At 38.5% G+C, this 22,298-nt stretch overlaps 1 protein-coding gene across 3 annotated transcripts in view; it reads right to left on the reverse strand.

The window, feature by feature from the left end:
* slc45a2 (solute carrier family 45 member 2) overlaps window positions 1-22,298 on the reverse strand; it is a 43,863-nt gene that overhangs the window by 15,565 nt on the left and 6,000 nt on the right. Inside the window, exons 3-7 of one of the 3 annotated variants that reach the window (XM_085167023.1) lie at window positions 7,049-7,410; window positions 5,632-5,775; window positions 2,426-2,549; window positions 2,267-2,322; window positions 1,758-1,930 (exon numbers count right to left, since the gene is read on the reverse strand). In XM_085167023.1, coding sequence (XP_085023149.1) covers window positions 1,895-1,930; window positions 2,267-2,322; window positions 2,426-2,549; window positions 5,632-5,775; window positions 7,049-7,410 — 722 coding nt within the window. In that variant the 3' untranslated portion in view covers window positions 1,758-1,894. Of the gene's footprint in view, window positions 1-1,724; window positions 2,323-2,425; window positions 2,550-5,631; window positions 5,776-7,048; window positions 7,411-22,298 lie in introns of those variants that run through there. The other 2 variants (XM_085167021.1, XM_085167022.1) reach the window with 2 other exon arrangements.

A 22,298-nucleotide genomic window follows, 5' to 3' on the forward strand; every position in this document is an offset into this window, starting at 1 on the left:
AAGTTCCGTAACTGACTCGTAGCCGGCAACAGCTTACTATACAGGTCAACTCCGCTAGCAAAAAGATCGAAGGAGGCGTAGGAAACTGCTTCACCGAACATTATTTCTTCTCCAAGGCACGAACACCGCGTACAGTGGGCTGAAACAGTCTACTCACAGCGAGCATCGCCGACACAACTCTGGCTGTCAAGGGAGTTATTATATTCCTTTTATTTATTTCCTATCCGTCTCTTCTGTAGCTAACCGTTACTTTTCTTCTTCTCCGCTCTCTCTCTCCACACACCCACACACGGCAGTCCCGCTACACACATTCCAAAATACATTTCCCATCAGGCTTCACCCTTAAAGGGTCATGCCTGTAACACTAGCATAGCCTGTAACGTTATTATGACGGACACATTTTATGAGTGAACTTGGCTTTAAGTGACTTACAGGTTTCTTTGAAAATTACTTTCTTATATCCAGGTTCTTCCTTTTTGCTGCCATCCTCCTCTCCTCCTGGCAGCGCAGGTTTGCCGCTGCTAAAACTAAACAGAGCTCCCTGAAAGGCACAGCCAATCACATTGGCCATATTTGTCACATGACGTAGGACTCCAGTAGAGAACGTAATTCAACTCTTTCTGCACCGCTGGGTGAATGAGACGCTGACAGATCTTTTTTTTTCTTTCTATCGGGTTAGTTTTTCTTTACTCGAAGAGATCAAATTATTGGTGGGGACAATTCAATAATCGCTGGATATTGGTGGGGACATGTCCCTTCCGTCCATGCCAAATCTACGCCCTTGAGAAAAACACAAAATAAAATCAGCCACCAAGGACCCACCTAAAGCCAAGACCTCAACATAAATGAAGCAGTGTGGGATCATCTCAACAGACCATGGAATAAAGGGCAGCCAACATCCAAATAAGGGCTTTGAATGTCCTTCAAGGTGCCTGGAGAACTTTCCTGAAGACTACTTAAAGAAATGACAAGAAAGCCGCCTGAGAGAGCTCAGGCCCTATTGAAGCACAAAAGTGGTCGTACCAAACATTGACTTTCAAACTAATTAGAATCAGACACACTCTGTTTTTGCCTTACATACCGTGTTCCCATGTATATTGACATTTTTTTTGCACATTTTTCAACGAAAATATAAAGATTGAGGTGTGGCTTAAGATTTTGCACATTACTGCAATGCTTTATCTTAGTCTCAAATTTTGATCGGAAATCATGATTAAAGGAAGTAGCTACGCTAAATGTTCCAGTCGTTATATACCCTTTTAAATCGAAGCTTTCATTCACATCATTCAGAAATGTTCGATCATCTTAATTCTTAAAGTATGCTTTTTTTAAAAAAACAAAACAAAAACACCAGAAATAATGATTTCTTTTTATGTTTTTACTGTAATCTGCATATTATTTTCTTGATTGATTGCTTGTCAATCAATTTGTGCCTGTTACAGTTTCACATAAAGACACATTAGGGCTACATCAGATTCATTCCCAAAACCAAAAGTTATACTAGGAAAAAGATAATTATTTTGGAGTATGGGGTTATTATTTACCTGCAAACTGACAACAAAACATGTTTTACACTGTGGAAAAAACGGAAAATCAATACTATAGTTATGCAGTATCGTGTACAATATACAAATGTGCTCATTTAAGAACCATGTGATCCTTTTAAACTGAGGAAACCTGAACAATTCCTTAGCTAGTGAGTGTTTCTACTGCCAGTTTATTACCTCCTCTTCACGTTGATACTCTGCTATCAGGTTGAATGGGATGGTGTAGAGTGTGCTCGACATAACACCAAACACACTGCAGAGGACGAGCGTTGCTATGATGTTGGGAAAAAGGCCAATCAGGCTGGTGCCCAATCCAAACACAAGGTAGCCCATAAAATATAATCCCTTCAGCCCGATGTATGAGAGGAGGAAGCGCTGCACATCTGAAAACACACAGACATGTACGTCACGGAAAGTTAAAATTACTGGTGGATCAACAAACCCGCATGAGGCGTGTGGAGTCAGGGTAGATAATTATGTGAACATTAGATTAGCGTACATTACATGTACCAAAACCGTCTGTACATATAATTAGACAGGCTGTTTTTCATTTCCTAGAAGCCAAGACTCCTTCTCAACAGCAAAAGACTAAAAAAAGCTGATTTCATGCCAAGCCTTCATTATTTGGCTGAGCTTTACCCTGTATGTAGCACAACAGTTCTCTCAGGTTCACATGTGCTGTTTAACAGGGGATGTTTGAAGCATACATGTGGACTTACGTGTTCAGAATAACGCAGGTCAGGATGCCTTGGCAAAAGCATGCTAAGGGAGTTCCCTGCAATCCCAAAGCAAAAGCAGTAATTTCCCTTTGTTATTCATTTCCACCTGCCACTCCTACTCTCTCACATAGCTTCCCCTCACACATTATTGCCACTTACATGAGTAGAGAGCAGAGGACACTGCATTAATGCACAATCCCCAGCAGCCAACTTCTACTCCCCTCTCATATGTGGCATAGGCGGTAGAGTTGTGATCGGCGTACGGATTCCCCTTATACACAATCTGAAAAGAGAGGAGGGTCATTTAAAAAGGAAGGATTTGTATATCAGATACTGGCCAACTTCTTTTTAAAATCAGGCTTTTATTTTTTATTTTCCTTATGAACAAAACATCTGTAGCCCTGTTGCAGAACAGGGAGCCTGACTATGCATTTCTCATTGCTGATAAGAAATAAGCCTGCAATTTTAGATAAGTTGGTGCATCTGTGCTTAATGAAGCGGGGCAGAGTCATGGTGTGAAGAGCATCCTTTGATCAGCATTCACACTGTGACACTGTAAAGCATTCATCATAATGGCACATGTCAACAGAAGATTGCACACAACAATAACAACACGCTGCACCTCCCTTCACCCTCCATCTGCCCCCACACAAGCAGGCAGCTTAATTGAGCTTGAACGCAGATACATGTTGTGTGTTGTGTGTGTTGCTTTTCCTCTCTAATGTTATTGCTTTGAATTGCTTTGAACCTTACCTCATTTGAACGTAAGTCATTTTAAGGGATATCAGATAAGTCTGATATGATTTTTGTTAATTGTTTCTGCCAAAGACTAAATTGCCATATTCAAACAAAGAAAACCAAACTAACTGAGTAAATTAGATAATTATATGTTAATTGTTTTTGTTTTGTTTGCTTGGATTATTGAGACAGTTTCCACATGTACAAGGATTTTCTGTTTTTATTTGAAAAAATTATCGCTGTTCATATGAAAATTCAAAAAAATCAGCGTCAAGAACACGCCAAGGCCAATGAACAGGTGGTGATTAAACCCTGACTCTTAGATCTGATGGCCAATCAGAAGCTCACAAGCAATAATGCTGCTCACAGGCTGACATCACAAAAATCATTGCTAATGACTACGTTGTTAGCCAATGAGTGTGAAGGAAGGAGTCTTCCAAAAGCAATGGTCACCTATAGACGGACCACTAGCTGTAACAGACTGGAATAAAAGCAGCACCTTTATATTTTACTTGACACATTTAGATCACAGCACACACACACACACACACACACACACACACACACACACACACACACACACAATCCTCATGACCAATGATGTCTACACCTAGTTAACTCATCTAGGGATGGGTATTGATAAGATTTTCACGATTCCGATTCCATTTTCGATTCTGTTTAACGATTCGATTCTTTATCGATTCTCTTATCGATTCTTTTTAAAAAAAGGGAACACTAAGGTCTAATAGCTTAGAACTTTGTTTTATATCTTCTCTTTGAACAAGATAGAAATTTAGGAGTAACATGGCCTTACAAACCCAACAGTGAGATCTTAAGAGATCCACAGCCTACGGCTCTTCAATGGAGTGTCACAGGGTCCCCAGGAAAAAAAAAATTGTAAATGTAAAATAATAAAATAAATATTCTTCTGTAGCAATAACAAAGTATAACATCAATTATTCTGTAGCAATTACACAAGAATATCCAGTAATGTCCCTGCCTACAATTAAACACATTCACTTACCGAAAATCATCTGCTGTGGCAAATGGGTGCAAACCTTTGACCACAAACTGAGTCACTGCTCGGTGACATTCGTCTATCCTGGCCTGAAAGGAGACGCTAACAGTAGACTGCAGTGAGAACTGCCAGCATCTGAGCCAGCCTCTGTCTGTCTCTCTCATCATGGTCATCTAAATGCACAGTAATGGCAGGTTTTGTAATAAGGCAGATCGCGCTAACATAATATGCACTGTTAGTTGATTATTTACCTGCCGCATTAACGGGAGAGGACGTGCAAACGTTACCGCTGCTGCTGGGTTGAGATTCACGAGTCCGGAGCGGAATTAAAAACACGACATTCATTTAAGGTCATCGTGTGTTTTGTGAGCAAATGCTTTTGTATATTTGTAGTGTTTCCTCCCTTAAATGAAATATCTACTTTGCAAGTATTGCAAGTTGCCCTGTTGTCATCCATTCTCGTAAAGCAAAACCAAACTTTTGAGCGTTTGAGCCGCTTAGGCGCCGTGTTTCCTGCCAGGTAAATGACGCTCCGCAACGTGGTGACGTCATTCGGGGCGACTGGAATCGATAAGGGAATCGTTTGCAAAAATGGCAAACAATTCCAAGGAATTGAAACACTGGGAACCGGTTCTCAACAAGAACCGGTTTTCGATACCCATCCCTAAACTCATCACTAGAGCCCAGTCGATTTACTGGGAGGCTGATCTACTGGTATTGGCTTTTATAATGCTAATAGATGAAAAAGTGAAAAAGCAAAATGCTCTACAACCTAATTATGATTATAGATGCTGAGTTTATCCACCAACGGGTACTCTGCAATTTCCTGTCGGGAAGACGTGTTCAGAACACCACAAACAACAAATGGTGTGTAATATCGTAAATAAATAAGTATTAATGTAAGGGGAATCTTTTTTAGGTTTCCTGTATCTAAAAGAAGAAAAACAGCAATATATCAAAATATTTTATTTTTAATTCATCAAATATTGCATGTTGCCTGGGCTCTATTCGTGACCTTTTTAAAAAAATGTTTTTCTTAACTTGCTTAAATTGCTTGTTGGTATGTAAATTGCTTAAAGTAATGCATCATTAAGTGCTTTGAGAATTAGTTGATTGGTAGACCTTAGAAATCAGCTCAGTTAATTTGAGAAATTGAACTGGATCCATTCAAGTTTTTGTTAGTGCCTTTTGTAGCATTTTTAGTGCAAATATAACACTTGCAGTGTGGTTAATTGGACTAATATCTAGCTGAAGACATCTGCTCTGAAGTTTTATTGGTACAGTTTATAGTTGCAGCTGTCTAGCAACAGCTGGCATTTTAGCAGCCCACAATCTCAGTCAAAAACATTGTGGTGAGTTGGCTGTAATTCTAAACTCAAGGCTTTACAAAAATAAACACTTTTTTCTCATCTATTCCACCAGACAGAGGCCTTGGCGAGAAACACAATCTGACAGCAACATGTGAAAGAAAGGACGCAGCGATGATAAATATCAAGTAGAATTGTAACCTTTATGAGGTCGCAAATGGCCCAGCTTTCTAAATAAGATTATTGATTGGTTACTATTTGAAATTCTAAAAAGCTCACTGGAGACACATGCAAATCAATACCTGTCCCATGAAATCGGTAAAGAAAAGCATATTGCAGAGGAACGCTGTCCATCCCAGCAGGTGGCTGACACACAGGTAGCGGTAGTGACTTGGCATATTGACAATAGCTTTTATCAGCAGCCTGAACGTCATCTTCTTCTGGTCCTGCAAATACACAAAAACATCACAGGCATCAGTGCCAGCAGCTAAAAAACTGACAGGAGGAAAAAAAACCTCTCAAAGTGCTCATTAGTCTGCTGGTATTTCACGGCTATTGGTGTTTTTAGCCTATGAGTGACAACACTTCAAAAGACTCTACAATTAAAAAAACATGCATGCCCCATAAAAGGCTGTAATTAGATTGAATGAAGGGATTCAACATAAAGGTCTACTACTAAGAAGTTGGCTTTAGGATTAATGATAGGAGATGATTAAAGCAAAGGGAAGACTTGAAAAAGAAAAAAACAAATACGCTCTTTGGAACAATCATCCCTTATTAATTTTCTAGTGTAGCAGATATATACAGAGCAATTCTTTTAGCATATTTTTTTCTTAAACCTTTCTAACATAACAGGCAAAAAATAAACAAATGTGAAGCATCAATAGAAAGCTGAATCTACAAAAGAAGGAGGAGGAATATTCAGGCAAAAGGTTGACATCGTAGAGATAATTCATCAAACACACTTAAATGAAAACTGTAAAGGTGATTTTGAGGAAGGTGATCACATCAATCCCTCTGAAATGTAAAAGACTGAGATCACATCAGTCAAATATATAAGTCTAGAAAATCTTTGGAAAGTTTGTATATACTTTTAATGCAGGAAGTTATAAAGTTGGAAGTAGTATTGTCTGCAATGAAGCAGTCGTTGAGCTGACACTCGGGTAGATGTGTTCTATTGGTCTTTCCTGAACACTCGCTGACCCCAGCCTCACTCTATACTTATAGGGGTTCTTGAAAGATTCTGATATCAAGGCATTCCTGCATCTCAGCGGCCTTTGGGATATTCAGGATTTATACAAACTTGGAGAGTTCATGCCAGCTGCATGACTGGTGTCAATAAAGCAAAAAAAAAAAGTAAAAGGGGGGGGGGGGGGGGGGGGGGGGAACAGATCAAATACTAAGATATTCTGCAAAGCATTCAGCAAAGCAGGAATAGTAAGATGAACTGGCAGGTGTATCAATAGTCTTGAAACTCCCTGAATACTGCATCTCACATCAGCATTTACTACTGTAGAGAAAGTATTCAAACTCCTATAAGACTCAGTGTGTTATTTCCATAGTTTCCTCTGCCAAGCGTACCCTGACTAACCATGTGAATCTCAATATAGTCTGTGGCAACTTCAAGGTTTGACTAGTTTTATTGGCTCTCTGTATTGTGTAATTCACTTATGGTAATGCACTAAACTCCCTGAAAGACTTTTTATGCATGTTACATACCTCTTTGTTTGGCTGTTTGACACTTGAGGTCACTGAATTGGCTTCTCCCAGGGCTGAAAAAGATCTGGGCCTGAGATCTGTGACAGATGCGGAGACTACAGGAGAGACAGGCTCCTTAAGTGCTCCATAACTATTGCTATGAGAGCTCAGTAGGCGAAGAGGGCTGGATGGTGAATCAGACGGAGATGGTGCCTTGCCCAGAGGTTGCTCTGGAATACTGAAGAGGTGCACAGTGAGGAAGATGCCCCAGGTGAGCGCTGAGAAGAAATAGATGACCTGGTACTCGGATCCAAGGAGACGGCCCAACGCAGAGTGACCCCAGTCCATAGCTCCCACCAGGTAACCACATGCTCCGCCCAGGCCTGGTGCACACAGAATGAAAGATTAAAACAATGCATAGATCCAAGAATTGTTCTAGAAGCATGGCTGAGAGCAGTGAAAGGTAAAGGGGAGGAACCAAATGCACTTGTTCTCTATTAGTTATATACTTGGTGACTAGAGTGGCGACTGATGAAATAACTACTATTTTCAACGACTTGGGGACAGCATCAAGAGTTGGGAAACCTCCTTTTGAACTGATATGGCGAAGTAGCTAGAAAACAGTTATTTGCACTGACATTTATTGTGTGTTGTGTTAAGACCAACTAGAGAATGCAAATCAAACATCTTTTTGCATCTAAGCTCTGTTTTTAGTCTATATTGGGCTTTCTGTAGTTGCTTAAAGCTGTCATAATGTGGATAAATGACTCCATGAAACCTTTGACAGTAACCAAAGCAGTTAAGGTGTAAACCAACTAGCTTAACTCAACTAGCTGTAACTCTGAATTTCTCCTCTGATAAACCTATTTCACATTATTATCTAGTGCCTTTTGTTATGTAGGCAGTGGAGCCCATCTTTTTTAACCTCTGACATCCAGGGCCTACTGTTCTGGTGATGTCATCATACCAAGATCTAAAAATCTCTATCTGATCTTTTAACCAGGCTAAAAACTTAAGAAAAAAAGTGGGCTTCTGCTTATTATTAAAGCAGTTTATTCAAATTCAAATCAAGAGCATCCATAAGAAGATTCTGAGCATCCCAAAATCATCCATCAGGTAATTCTTAAATCTGTATGTCATCAGGAATAGACTGGTTAAATTTGACCTCTATGGAAAGAGTGCAAAGAAAAAGAAAACATTTGGTGAACATGTCTTTGAACATACAATTATGTGACTCAGTGCCTTGACATCTTTTTATAATGGTAGAAATGTTCTGGTTTGTTTTTGCTTCAGTGCCTGAGGGGCTGGTGTGTTTGCGATCCCTGAGACGACTATGAATTTTGCATCATATCAAAGAGTGGAGAGAAGAAGATGATTAGAGGCCATCTGCAGGAAAGTGTAAGGTGATGGATTTGAAACAGGCAGCACATGAAAGACAGTCCCCTCCAAAAAACCCTGAAACCCTGGGAATTATGCATTGAAAAATAGTCAAAACAAACATGCTACAAAAGCTAGTTTTTGCAAACAGCTTCTGGTGCCAAGAATAAACGTACCTTTTCCATAAAAGAAAATTAAATTATTAAATTAGTTGGATCAAATAACTGATTGAAAAGTGAATTTTATCTGAGATATTATTCAAGCAAACCGCATTTATCTGTTGACACTCTTTAAAAGAACCAAATGTAACTGTACATACAGTATGTTCCATAAATGAAGAGAAAAGTAATTTTATTACTTTTACTGGCACACACCGCTGGACAAGCACCTTTCAAAACTCATAACAGAACAGAAATATATTGAATATTTTCAGATGTGGGAAAAGTAATTGTTACTGTACTTACATAGAGTTTTTGGATACCTGTGCTTTATTTGAGTATTTAAACACTTGTTACTTTAGGTTTATTCAAACGGGAGCTATTTGACCTCACTCACCTTCCAGACATAAAACTGATTTCACTGTAAATGGAGAAACAGTAACATATAAAAGAGAATCCTATTGGTGTATCCCACATCGGTTCTTATGACACATGACGAGATGAAATAGTGCTGCAGAAGAGGAGCGAGCACAAAGGGAGTAATATTTTTTAAGTGGCAAGTCATTTTAAATGCATCTTTTAAAGAGCTCAACAAATGTCAGCAAACACAACAGTCTGTGCAGTTTGTCAGACAGTGTGAATGATCGCTGCTGTATTTCCCAGGGTGAGAAAAGAATGAGAGCGAAGTTTACTCAACGATGAGGAAAGAGGAGAGGAGGAGGAGAGATTGTTTTTAAATGCAGGTGCTGCTCAGTGACATTTGATAGACTCAGAATTTAAAGCTTAAAGGTAATGTCCTCAATTTCATAAGCTTTCGATATCAGCTTTATACCTGATGTGTTGATGAAATTAGTTTTTATTTTCATACTGTGAAATATCCTGCAAAACAACTTTAAGTATATCATTCAAAGATAACATGAAAATACTGGGCAATTTAGTGCAAGGTACACTGGTTACTTTTCATTGCTGTGGTGAAGTTTACAGTGATGCACTGTTGGACTGGTGCAGAGAGTTTGGTTATACCAAGGGTAGCAGGCATCAATATAAATTTAAGATGATAATGCTTATTAGATTTACTCACACTGTAATCCCTAACAGTTGTTTTAGCTCATAACTAATAAGCTCATAACACTTAAATGTCGTTTTGTAGTTGAGCAAACTATAAAGTATTGAGCTCTGTTGGCCTTTATGCAACTTTAATTGAATAGGGCTCAATATTTTTCAGCTGTTCAGAACGCTCAAAAAGTTTAAGAAGCACGTATTAGTGACGTTCTGGTGGGTGGAGTCTTGTCGCTCCCTCAGGAATGCTGAGTCAGCCATCTTGAATTTACCTTGATGCGGGGAAGATTTGGCCAGCCCATGTGAATTAAGGGTCCCCAACTTCAAACCACCACAACCACCACCTTAATTTTTTCATCAGCAGCCCTGAATTTGGTAAGTCTAACGTTTTTTTTTTTTGGTTTTGTTTAAATTTATTTCGATAAATAGTCTTTTTTTATTTTTAACTGGAAATATATTCGTACTTTGTGCATAGTGAATGTTTGTTATAAATAAATTCGAATCCAAGTAATTGTAACTTTAGAAGTTATCGAATGTGACAAATACCTAATGTTACTTCAAATTACAATGGTGTAATGTTTTGGCGGTTTTCCGTGGGGGACAACATTTCCCATAACGCATTACATTCTTGCCCGGGAAGTTGACGGTGTCAGTTCTAACTCCATGCATTTGAACTTTCTGCCAAAAGCCAAAAACTTGTTATCCCTGCTGTATACTTATTTCAATAAGTGTCCGTGTTACACAGTCAGTAGTTCACGCTGTTGAGCTATGTGTATGTGTGCTAGCATGAAACGAACAACGCTAAACAACATGAAAAAATACAAACATGTGTAGGCACATGTTTGTATTTTTTTGTAGTCTCAAATATGTGGTTGTGAGATAATCTCGAAATCCTTTTAACAGTTTAGAGTGGTATTCCACAAAGTGACACCCTCATTCAGATCTGGCCTTTGGAACTGCTTTGGACTTCATGTGAAGTATGACCCTGAAGGTAAGCGCGTCATGGACAAAAGTAAAACAGTATGTCGGATGTGCCACGCAATGCTCAATTACATGGGTGGGAACTAGTGTGTTAGCGCAGTTTGCTCGTTAACGTGTTGACGCTGTCCAGCCCCACGCACGGGCGATCCGCGGTAGCTCGTTAACGGAGATTTGCCGTGTTGTGGCGTTAACGTCATTTCAGATTAACGCTGACAGCACCAGTGGGAACACAATGAATATGACTGCACATGTACTCCGACATCATCCTAGTGCAAAGACAAGTGGAAGCAGACAAAAACAACAAGCACACATGCTACAAACTTTACCGGAGTCATTTAGAACCGTGACACAAAAGTATCGAACCAAACAATGTGTATCGTTGCACCCCTAATATATACTGTTTTTGTAAAAATTGTTTTACATTTGGAAATGTTTCCTTTGTGAGTTATTGAAGTATTTACAATGGAAACTTATTAATTTAAAATGTGTATTACTAAAAATATGGTTATCCAAAATACTGAATTTACCATCTATGGCTAGGGTAGGGTTACCCTTCTAGATTGACAAATTTAGCCCGTTACACAAAAAGTTTGGACACCCGTGATCTATAACAATGACAATCAGAATATGGCTATCCAACACTTTGTTTTTACTCTGCATTTGTGTAACTACTATTCTAATAGATATTGTATGTTCATCTAGGAACAGCGTGATGTAAATATAAGACGGGCCCTTGTCCTTCGTGCACTTCCTGTGTACCTGCGTAAAGATGCCTCCAAGTTCTTCAGGACTTGTAGTACACTTGATGTAAGTGTACTGGCCTCTGCATCAACCCCTTTGCCTAGCTGTTCAGTCGAATATATGACATAATCAGAATCAGAATCAGAATACTTTATTAATCCCGAAGGAAATTAGGGTTACAGCAGGCAGCACGCTAGTGGCGCATGCGCACTTACAAAGGAACCTTCTGACCAACTTTACACAAACATCACATTGGGGAGACATGTCAGAAAGGTAGGCTGATAGGAAAAAAACAACAAAAATACATAACATGAGGTAAGAGGAGGAGAGAAAAAAACTCCACTCAGACTGAGCTCCTAGTGGGAGAACAGTTTGATAACAGAAAAAACACCTCAGCACAAAAAGCACATGACTATCAATACACCATAGAAACACAAGACAAGCAACAGGGGCAGGTAAAGGGTAAGAGAGAGCCGGTGTAGACAGCGCATCCGGTCCTGCAGCATGTCTGCGCTGGTCCAGTCGGCTGCCATCTTCCCCGGTAGGGCACAAGCATCGAAGGCGTTTGGAAAGGGAGGGGGATGAGTGTGTGCATATCAGTGTGTGTGTGTGTGTGTGTGTGTGTGTGTGTGTGTGTGTGTGTGTGTGTGTGTGTCCAGAGTTCAGCTGAGACAGTGTCCTTCGCCCCGCCAGGCTAAGTAAACAGTCTTCCAGCCAACCCAGGTGGCCTTGCATGGAATGGGGGGAACAGTCGAAACACAGTCGTTATCAGGGTGTTTTGTTCAGCTCCAGCCTTGAGGCCGCAGCTGGCGCCGAAGGGGTCTCCGCATGAAGGGATGATGGCTTTTACTTTAGTGCGAACAACTCATATGAATTTCAAAGCTGTTCTAACAGTCCAACACTGGTCTCTCAATCTCCCGTTGGAGAGCCGTGAGCTTTCTATGATGTTATCCAAACTTACGTTCCGTGATGTTGTCATTCTTTTTGCTCAAAGAGCAGGTTCTGAGAACTCACGACTGCAGTGCACTTCCCAAGATTGATCTTTTGACATCACTCAGAACTCAAGGAGAACCAGGGTGTATATCAAGAAGGAGGTTCAACATAGTCCTCATCTGACTTGTTTTCTCCCATCTATCAACTATTGTTGAATAAGATTGCAAGAAGATTGTTACGCATAAACCAGAAAACATGAAAACAATTATTTACAAAAACAAATCTGCAGATAAAAACTGCCTTTTAAAATTCAAGTGTTCTTTTTTTTTTGTTTTTTGTTTTTTTTTGGTGCCATGTTGTGGTCAGACAAATGTTTAGTAAATAACAAAAACAAATATCTTGACATATATTTATTATTGAAAACATTTATATAAACATATGTATTGAGACCAAACCCAAATTAAGAATATTGTAATGCGTCATGATGTATCGCAATATCAAATTAAATCGTTAACATTATAATCCTAAAAAAAATGTGCGACTCCTGAAGATTCACACCTCTAATCAATAGCATGATTTGTGTCCTTGAGGGGCTGAACTCATTCTTGTATTATTTGTGTTTTGCAGTCAGCAGATGGTCCAGACCTCACTGACACTCCTGTGGCTCTGCTGACAGTTGTCACGGATGACACTACTGATTCGGCCCTCTTCAGTCCCGAAAGCATCTGCATTGTCGTTGAGGATGAAATACTTTGGAATGGTCCCACAAATCTGGCTGACTCATTTCTCCTGCTCTTTGGGTACATCTGTGCACTAGACCTACAATACCCAAAGGAAATTGAGCTTACATTCACATTTATCCAGAAGGTTGTGATGTGCCTTGTGGACAACAAACCACTGAAAGAGAGTCTACTGACGCTGAAAAAAGATTTGTTTAATGAGTGAATCACTCAGGATGGACTACTTGTTGAGCTGAGTATTGAGGAAGTTGTTTTGTGTGTGTGTGGGTTGTTGTTGTTTTTGTTTTTTTCCCTAATCATTTTGGCTCTTCTACTTCAAATTTAAGGTGAATGACTGCTCATTTCGTGGACTATTCATGTTTAATGTTCTGTTGCCTGACACCTTAATGCACTACCTGATGTTTGTTCCCAGTTATGTACAGCTGTATAAACCAGTACAACTCTGGATCCTCATTTCTCCTGCTTTTTGGGTAGTTCTGTGCACTAGACCTACAATACGCAAAGACTCTCGAGCATTTATTCACATGTATCCAGAAGTTTGTGATGTGCCTTGAATACAACAAACCACTGTTAGGTCGCTTACTGATGCAGAAGAATTTGTTCAAGTAAATCACTCGGAATGGACAACTCGTTAAGCTGAGTATTGAAGGGTTTGTTTTTGTTTGTTTTGTTTTTTTTAAACCATTTTTACCATTTGCCTCTTTTACCTCACATTTAAGATGAATGACTATTCAGTTCATGCACTATTCATGTTTAATATTCTGTTGCCTAATACCCTGATGCACTGCCTTGATGTTTGTTCCCTATGAAGTATGGCAGTGGAAACCAGTACTTTTTTTTAATGTATTTAAAACAAGAAAGTGAGCTGCAGTTGTCAAGGTACACTAAGTGTTAAATGCCTACCTGCACCCTGTGATTTTATTTTTAATCATTTTAACAGCAAACTGAAGAAAAGCCTTGACTCCGTTGCTCCACTCACCACCAAAAAGAGTAACATAAAACATGCAACACTGTGGAGAAACGAAGAAGTCAAAAAACTCAAAAGAAATTGCAGGGCAGCAAAAAGGAGATGGAGGGAAAAGAAAAATGCAATCAACCATCAAATACTTTGCGAGCAACTTAAAATGTACAATAATACACTAAGAAATTCAAGAAATTCATACTTCGCCAAAATAATCAGTAATAACAAAAATAATCCCCAGGTCCTCTTTTCCACCATAGATCATTTATTTAACCCTGATTTTAACAGCTCCCAAAGAACCCCCACAAACTCACTCTGTGAGCAGTTTGCAGACCACTTCAGGGGAAAAATCAGCGCCATCAGATGTGATATTTTATTTTATTAAAAACTTGTTTTTACTCAGATTAATGACTTTTTGAATGATAGACAGATCCTGGAGATATTCCAGTCTGGATTTAGGGTGAACCACAGCACAGAGACTGCTCTCCTAAAGGTTTTAAATGATCTTAGATGTAACTGGGGCTCCCAAAAGCTCTCAGTCCTGGTGCTACTGGATCTAAGCACAGCCTTTGATACAGTAGACCACGCTATTCTTTTAAACAGACTGAAACACATGGTGGGCCTCTCTGGTGCTGTACACAACTCGTTCACTTCCTATCTCTCAGACAGAACTTTTATGGTGAGTATGGATACATGCTCCTCTAAGATCCATAAAATGACATGTGGTGTGCCCCAAGGGTCGGTTTTAGGCCCTGTACTTTTTAATTTGTATATGCTCCCTCTCGGCGGTGTCATCGGGAGGCATGGAGTGAACTTCCACAGTTACGCTGATGACACTCAGCTGTACATCTCCGTGTCTCCCAATGACACCAGACCAATGGATGCCCTTTTCAACTGTATTTTAGATATAAGATCTTGGATGGCAGAAAACTTTTTACAGCTTAACCAGGACAAAACTGAAGTTTTAATCGTCGGTCCTGAGGCTCAGAGAGAAACTCTTGTCTAAATTACAGGCATTTTCACTATGTCCTTCGCTACAAGTGAAAAACCTGGGTGTTATTTTTGACTCTGAGCTTGGTTTTACCCCACATATTAAACATGTAACCAAAATTGGATTTTATCATCTAAAAAATATAGCCAGAGTCCACCCTATTCTCTCTCGGGCCAACACGGAGATGCTGATGCATGCTTTTATTACCAGTCGCATTAATTACTGTAATGCCCTGCTCTCTGGTCTCTCCAAAAGTAATATTTCACCTTTACGACTTTTACAAAACTCTGCAGCCCGTGTGCTGACAAAGACCAGAGGGCGGGCTCATATTACACCGGTTTTAGAATCGCTGCACTGGCTCCCTGTGTGTTTCAGGATCGATTTTAAAGTTCTTTTATTGGTTTTTAAATGTCTTAATGCTCTTGGGCCTTCTTATCTCTCAGATTTGCTTTTACCATATGAACCGTCGCAGACCCTGAGGTCCTCTGGTACTGGCCTTTTGATTGTTCCTAAAGTCAGGACACATACTCACGGAGAGGCAGCTTTTCAGTGGTATGGTCCTCGTCTGTGGAACAGCCTACCGGAGGAGCTCAGGGCCGCAGAGAACGTACATGTTTTTAAGGACTGGCTCAAGACCCACCTTTTTAATTTAGCTTTTACCTAACGTTTATTTATTTTATGCTTATTTATTATATCCTGTTATTCTATTTACATTATTAATTTAGGTTTTACCTAATATTTATTGATTTTATTCTTATTCGTTTTTTTTTACTTCTTACGCTATTTATATTTATATTGTATCCCATTCTTATTTATTTTATCTTTTTATCCTGTATATATTCTTATTGGGTCATATCTCCAGTGTTTCCTTGGAGGGGGCTCTGCACCGGGGCTGTGATCGACCGTGGCTGCTGGGGCTCTGTCGGTCTTCTCAGCCTGGCTGGGGGCGCTTCTTTGCCTCCCTCCTGCCTCCTTCCAGCCCAATTTTACTCTTTAAGTGTGTGTGTGTGTGTGTGTGTGTGTGTGTGTGTGTGTGTGTGTGTGTGTGTGTGTGTGTGTGTGTGTGTGTGTGTGTGTTTGGGGGGGTGCATATATCCATGATCGTTTATGTTAATGAGAGTGTGGGGAGTGAGTTGGAGGGTGGGGTGGGCTGCTTTTAACCATGTAAAGCACTTTGTGCTACATCTTTGTATGAAAAGTGCTTTATAAATAAAGATTGATTGATTGATTGATTAATGTTCTAATAGCTGTAATTGCTGTTAATACTGAAAATGTTATTGAATTGAGATGGAGACCCTTAGAGTCTTTTTCTTTTGTTTTATTTATGAAGCACTTCGTTATGAGTGGGCTCCGTTATTTGTGCCTTTTTAAAAGCACATTGTGTTGAATAAAAAAAGTTTTTTATTTTTAAAATTTTAGCTGATTGTAATTTTAATACATTTTAAGTGTTATTTCCCACATTATAGGTTAAAAAATATCAAAAAGTTTGAGTTTATTTCCCACAGTGTATGAGTTGCAATATGTAAACATTTTTGAGTGTATTTCCCACCTCAATTAAGTTGAAAAATATTGAACATTTTGAGTTTATTACTCCCTAATTATAAGTTGAGGAATGTCAACATTTATAAGTTAACATTGAGATAATTTCAGGCAACTGCAAATGTAATTTCTATTTTAGTTCAACTTAAAACTTTTAAAAACATCACAAAAAAATGTGTAATCTGTTACACAACAACCTTTGAGTTCTGTGAACTTATTAGGTTTTACAGTGCACTGAATCCCACCTTTATACAAGGTTTATGCTGTCTAGGGACTGGAAATCAGCCACTGTGGCTCATGTGGATCATGTGGTTATATCTTGTTAAATTCGGTGGGCTAAATCAGACCTGAGGCAGCGCAGCTCAACTGATCACGTCATGCACACAAACTCCACTGGGACTCACAAAAGAAATGAATGTGACTTCTAGTGTTTTGTTTTTATTCCAGGCTGTACCACTAACATTGATCTTTTAAGATTAGCTTAAAACTTTCATTTTTGCTAAAGCATATAGTTAGGGCTGGATCAGGCGACCCTGAATCCTCCCTTAGTTATGCTGCAATAGCCGTATGCTGCTGGGGGATTCCCATGATGCATCGAGTGTTTCTTCCTCTATTTGTTAATTGACCTCTCTGCATTGAATCATACTTGTTATTCATCTCTGTCTCTCTTCCCAGCATGTCTTTTATCCTGTCTTTCTTCTCTCACCCCAACCGGTTGCCGCCTCTCCCTGAGCCTGGTTCTGCCGGAGGTTTCTTCCTGTTAAAAGGGAATTTTTCCTTCCCACTGTCGCCAAGGTGCTTGCTCATAGGTCATATAATTGTTGGGTTATTCTCTGTATGTATTATTGTAGGGTCTGCCTTACAATATAAAGTGCATTGAGGTGACTGTTGTTGTGATTTGGTGCTGTATAAATAAAATTGAATTGAACTGAAAATTGATCTTAGTGTTCCCACAACTTCTGAATCCACTCCTAACTTTTTCTGTTTAGGCAAAGTGGCCCATCTATAATGTAGGTAACAGCAAATATAGTTATTTTTTTAATTCCTTTGTTTTCCTCTGCTTGCGTTCTTTAAGCAGAGTACATTCATTAGAGTCAAGACTGAAAAAATATTCCCACGAATTAATATTTTTTATTACCTCTGCCAAAGTGTTTATGTTTTTGGTAGCATGAGTCATGCTGTCTGTAAACACAATAGCTTTTCACAACAGCTTGAAAAGCTTTGAATGATTTCTGGTAAAACTGTGTAGAGGTGTAGAGTGGTGTCAGGCTAACAAATAAAAGGTCTTCAAGGTCAACTTAATGATTTGTTGGTCAAAAATTGACAAAAAAGCTTTACAACTTAGAAACTATGATTCTTGCAAGTGCGGTGTGTACTACAGGTTTTAACTGTTTAAATACATTATACAGAATACAGTACAATGCTCCTGAATACATTCTTAATTAATTTTATTGTATTGTTTTTTCAGAAAACCAAATAAGTTGGTGAGCAAAAACTTTCACTTGGCATTTATTATGGCATATTAAAAAAAAATACTAAATGAATTCTACACATGTACTATATCGATAACAATAAAATTTAAAAAAATAATAATAATAAAAATAATAATATTCAAAAAGTATATCAAAATAGGTTTCAACAAAACGAACAACAAAAGCCTGAACTTTGCAATTTTTTCACTGCACTACAAATGTCTGAAAGTGTGTTTACAAAAACCCAATGAAAACAAAATGAATTCATAAAAAATACAACACTGTTTTCTTAAATACAAATACTGCCCAGAGAGTGAACTGCCATGGTGAAGGTTTGCACTCTTGCAGTGTTGCTTGTTAAATGAAATTGGCAGGTGGAGGTTCAATGAGGTTTGCACAAAAGCTGTTTGTGGAGTTGAAAAGAGTTACTTTTTAGTGTTTCCCTTTTATTTGCATGAAGAACCTGAATCAATACTTCCATTTTTACCAGAGTATTTCTAACACAAGTGTTTGTGCTTAAGCTCAAATGTAGATTGTCTGCACTTTAATGTCAGTGTTAAGGTTAGATGACATAAGCTAAGATCAACATCCAGGCAATGGATGTGTCTCATCAGGAATCTGGATTTAGCCTGTATGTCACCGTCGCAGCGTACTATTATGAAGTGAATTATCACCTGCACACAACGCTGGAGAGACATATCACACCAGTCTTTGATTAACGACACAGCCTCCACACTCGAGATGGACCGCGTCATTATCGAGCATTTTGCTTAGTGGAGACAGCTGTCTCTTTATGTCAGCGTCATAATTTTGCTGAGCTATGGATAGATAGCTCAGTGAACCTTCAGTGCACCCTCAGTGAATCACTGCCTCTCTATAACTTGGTGGCTTTTGCAACACATAAAAATACACCACTAAAAGTTTTTATAATGTGATGACGTTATTCTTATAAAGCGCCTATTTCTAAAATAGCAGGATGAGACTGAGTTTTCTTTTTTAACGTGATTACGTGTTTAACTGACCACATCCCATAAGCAAAATAACCAAATAACATAATTAAAAAGACAGAATTACACAGCAATTCAAAAAAAAAAAAAATGCAGGCAATCACTGTGTAACATGTCAATCAAAAAATAGATTTCAATGATTTACAAATTTCATCAATTTTATTTTATTCACAATAGCACACAGAAAACTTGTAAAATGTTTAGAATGAGGACAAATAAAGATGTAGGGGCCATCCTACATTAGAAAATCCCATGATTTTCTAATTTTTACTTTGCCCGTTTGAAATGAGCTTCGATCATGTTCATATATGACTTTTTTATGCGTTTCTGAGCCCATGCAGTGATTTCAATGACCGCATCATGCCTGTTTTTTGTGTAGTGCAGTCTGAGGTCCAGACGTATTGATTTTCAGCCTTGTCCTGTGCCCACAGAGATTTCTCCAGACACTTTTTTTTGTACCCAATTGTATTACTGACATGGTTCTAAATAACCTAATTCATTGTAAAATGTTCATTCAGCTCTTTCTTCTTAGCACCTCTTACTTTGAAAATTTTGAGATGTGTTCAAAATGAGCTCATATCTTATAGTAAAATGTTAAAAATGTTCTTTGTGCTCTATTGTGAATAAACTTTATTAGACTTGCAGACTGTTTCATTTTGTTTTTACACAGCATCCAAACTTTTTATGAATTGGGGTTATAAAACTACTTGATTGTTTTTGTTGAATCACTAACTTTGTCCATTAACTCTTGCCTTTGCAGCCCTCTATAGTTGCTCACCTCAATAGAGGCTATTTTTCTACATTTTAGTCATTGACAGGTACAGTAATAACCACTTCAGGAGTCACGCTTCACTTATGTCTGCATGACTTGAAGATTGATGCAGAATCAATTCCTGCTTCAAGAGAGTGCCTTTCTTTTCTTTCTGGTCTTTTCTACCACTGTAATAGTTGAGATTTTTATTGTCTGCACCAACAGTTTCACTCAAGTAAAAAGTAAAAAAAAAAAAGGCTGAAGTGGTTAGACTCAAGGGTGATTGTTTTCAGTTGTGATGGTGCTGCAAACAGCGCATAGATTTATTGTAAAAATCTAAAACCGTGGTTATCAAACTTTCATCATAAATACTGCATCCCAGCGTGAAGTATTTTATTAGGACAAATACCCCCTTGCCAACACAAAAAGTACAATAAAGGATTGAGCCATTGAGCTTCTTTAAACAACAAGCCTGTTATAAAAATCACTTAGATACAATAGTTCAAACATCTCCTTATTTAAGACAAAGAATTGGAAGATCTTGGTTGTATTGAACCAAATCTAAAAAACAGGGTTTAAAAAGTCTTTGTCATTCTCTGCAATGATCACATGCTTTCTTAGCTCTTTTTCTTAGTCTCTTTTATGTCTTTGCTTTCTTTTGTCATTGCACAAAAAAGGCCTCATACAATTGCGTTCTTTCACTATACTCTGAATACTGTTGTAACATTTAATCCTTCATTAAATATTGGAAACAAGGGTTCCTACTCACACATTGCCATAGCAATGAAAACAGGAATGCTGAATATCAAATGCAGTTTATCAAATCTACATTTAAAAAATAATCCTAATTAGTTTAGGAATAATGCAGGTCTAACATTGTTATAAATAAGAAATAAAAACAAGTTTCACACCTTTTCCAATTCTCCAAAGTACCCCTGGGGGTACCAACAACATCATCTGATCAAAACAGCAACCTTTAAAAAGCACTGCTGCAAACAAAAGTCCACAGATAAAGTTCATCTCCTGACATTAATTACAACCCTAAAACTCATATATTTGCACTAAATTATATCTTAACATGCAAATTTGTCCTTGCCTAACCCTCCCCTGTCTCCGATGGAGGGAGTCACAGCTCCACTGTGTCTATGTTTTGTTAAGTAGGAGAGGAAAACCCAGAGGTTCATTTGGAAATCAGGAGGTCTACACCCACAGAGAACACGCTGTTCTGGTGATTCAGGGCACAGAAAACATTAGAAAACAAATCTTTATAGATTAATACTTAACATGCACATAGAGATCTTAGCCTTCAGCTTGACTAATGACTCGTCAAACAGTTATTAGTATGTTGCTGATAAACTGGATTCATATGACCATCTCTGACTTAGCTCAACCCTGCTATCGATGGAATTATTTATTTAAGAAATCCTGTTGTACAGTAATAATATGCATGTTATACTGATTAACATGGTTTAAAAACATGACTTTCAGATGTAAAAGTATTCAGTACAGTACTAAAACTTCACATACCAGACATGGCAGTCATGTGCCTGGCTCCGGTCTCTCTCAGCTAAGACCCATGACTGTGTAACACATGACTAGCTCACGGCTGGATTACTGCCTCACTCAAATGCTCACACCACCCAGTGCCTGCTGACATTTGAGCTGAGCACACCACTACGCTCACACCGAAAACATCATCATCATGTCCATGAAAGAAACTTTGCTTGATCCTGTCTGTCTTTCTTTGTGAGCTACTTTGGGAAATATTCTTTAAGTTTATAATGCTTCATTAGTGCATCGGAAATAACAAAAATATACAAAAATATCACATTTACTGCACTACAGTATGCTGCAGGTTTATCTGTTCATTGTGAACTCATCCAATGTGAAAGTATTATGGGTATCGACATGAAAATTATATTCAAATTATATTCAGTTCAAATGATTAAAAAGAATTACACTGCCTTCCAGAAATGTTGGAAATGGAAATTATGGGAAGCAGGGGGATCTTAAAGTCTGCACATCAAACTATATTCAACTTTATATTTAACTTTAATCTTCAAGCAGGCTAGTATACATACTAACTTTTTAAAGGATATTTGAATTTATACCTCCAGTAACATAAAAAAGTGATAATATTAATCTTTTCCCCCTTTTCTTTGATAAACGGTCCACTGGATGACAAAGAAGTGCAAATGAATTTACCACACTGAAAAGCGTTTAACTCTCCCTCCTGCCAAAGAGTCTTGTCAAAAGCACAGCAGCAGCTTTGTGTGCCTAGACATATTATTTAATCAGAAGTAAAGATCAGACGTAAATGAAAACTGATAGGAGAAACTGATGTACTGGTTGATGTCATGTTACATCCAATATGTGCCTGAGAACTTTTTGTAGTGCAAACCTGCTCAGCAAAAGGGAAAATCTATTCATCAGTTCAACCATTTGGCCATAACATGAAGTGCTGAGTAAAAGCTAATGGAGTGAGCAAAGTTATGAAAGGCACGAAAGCACTCACACAAAAGCTCCTCTGCAGTTCCATGCTCTGGCCTTGGACAAGAGGG

Source organism: Neolamprologus multifasciatus, chromosome 7 (assembly GCF_963576455.1).
Source record: "Neolamprologus multifasciatus chromosome 7, fNeoMul1.2, whole genome shotgun sequence".
Classification (NCBI taxonomy): domain Eukaryota; kingdom Metazoa; phylum Chordata; class Actinopteri; order Cichliformes; family Cichlidae; genus Neolamprologus; species Neolamprologus multifasciatus.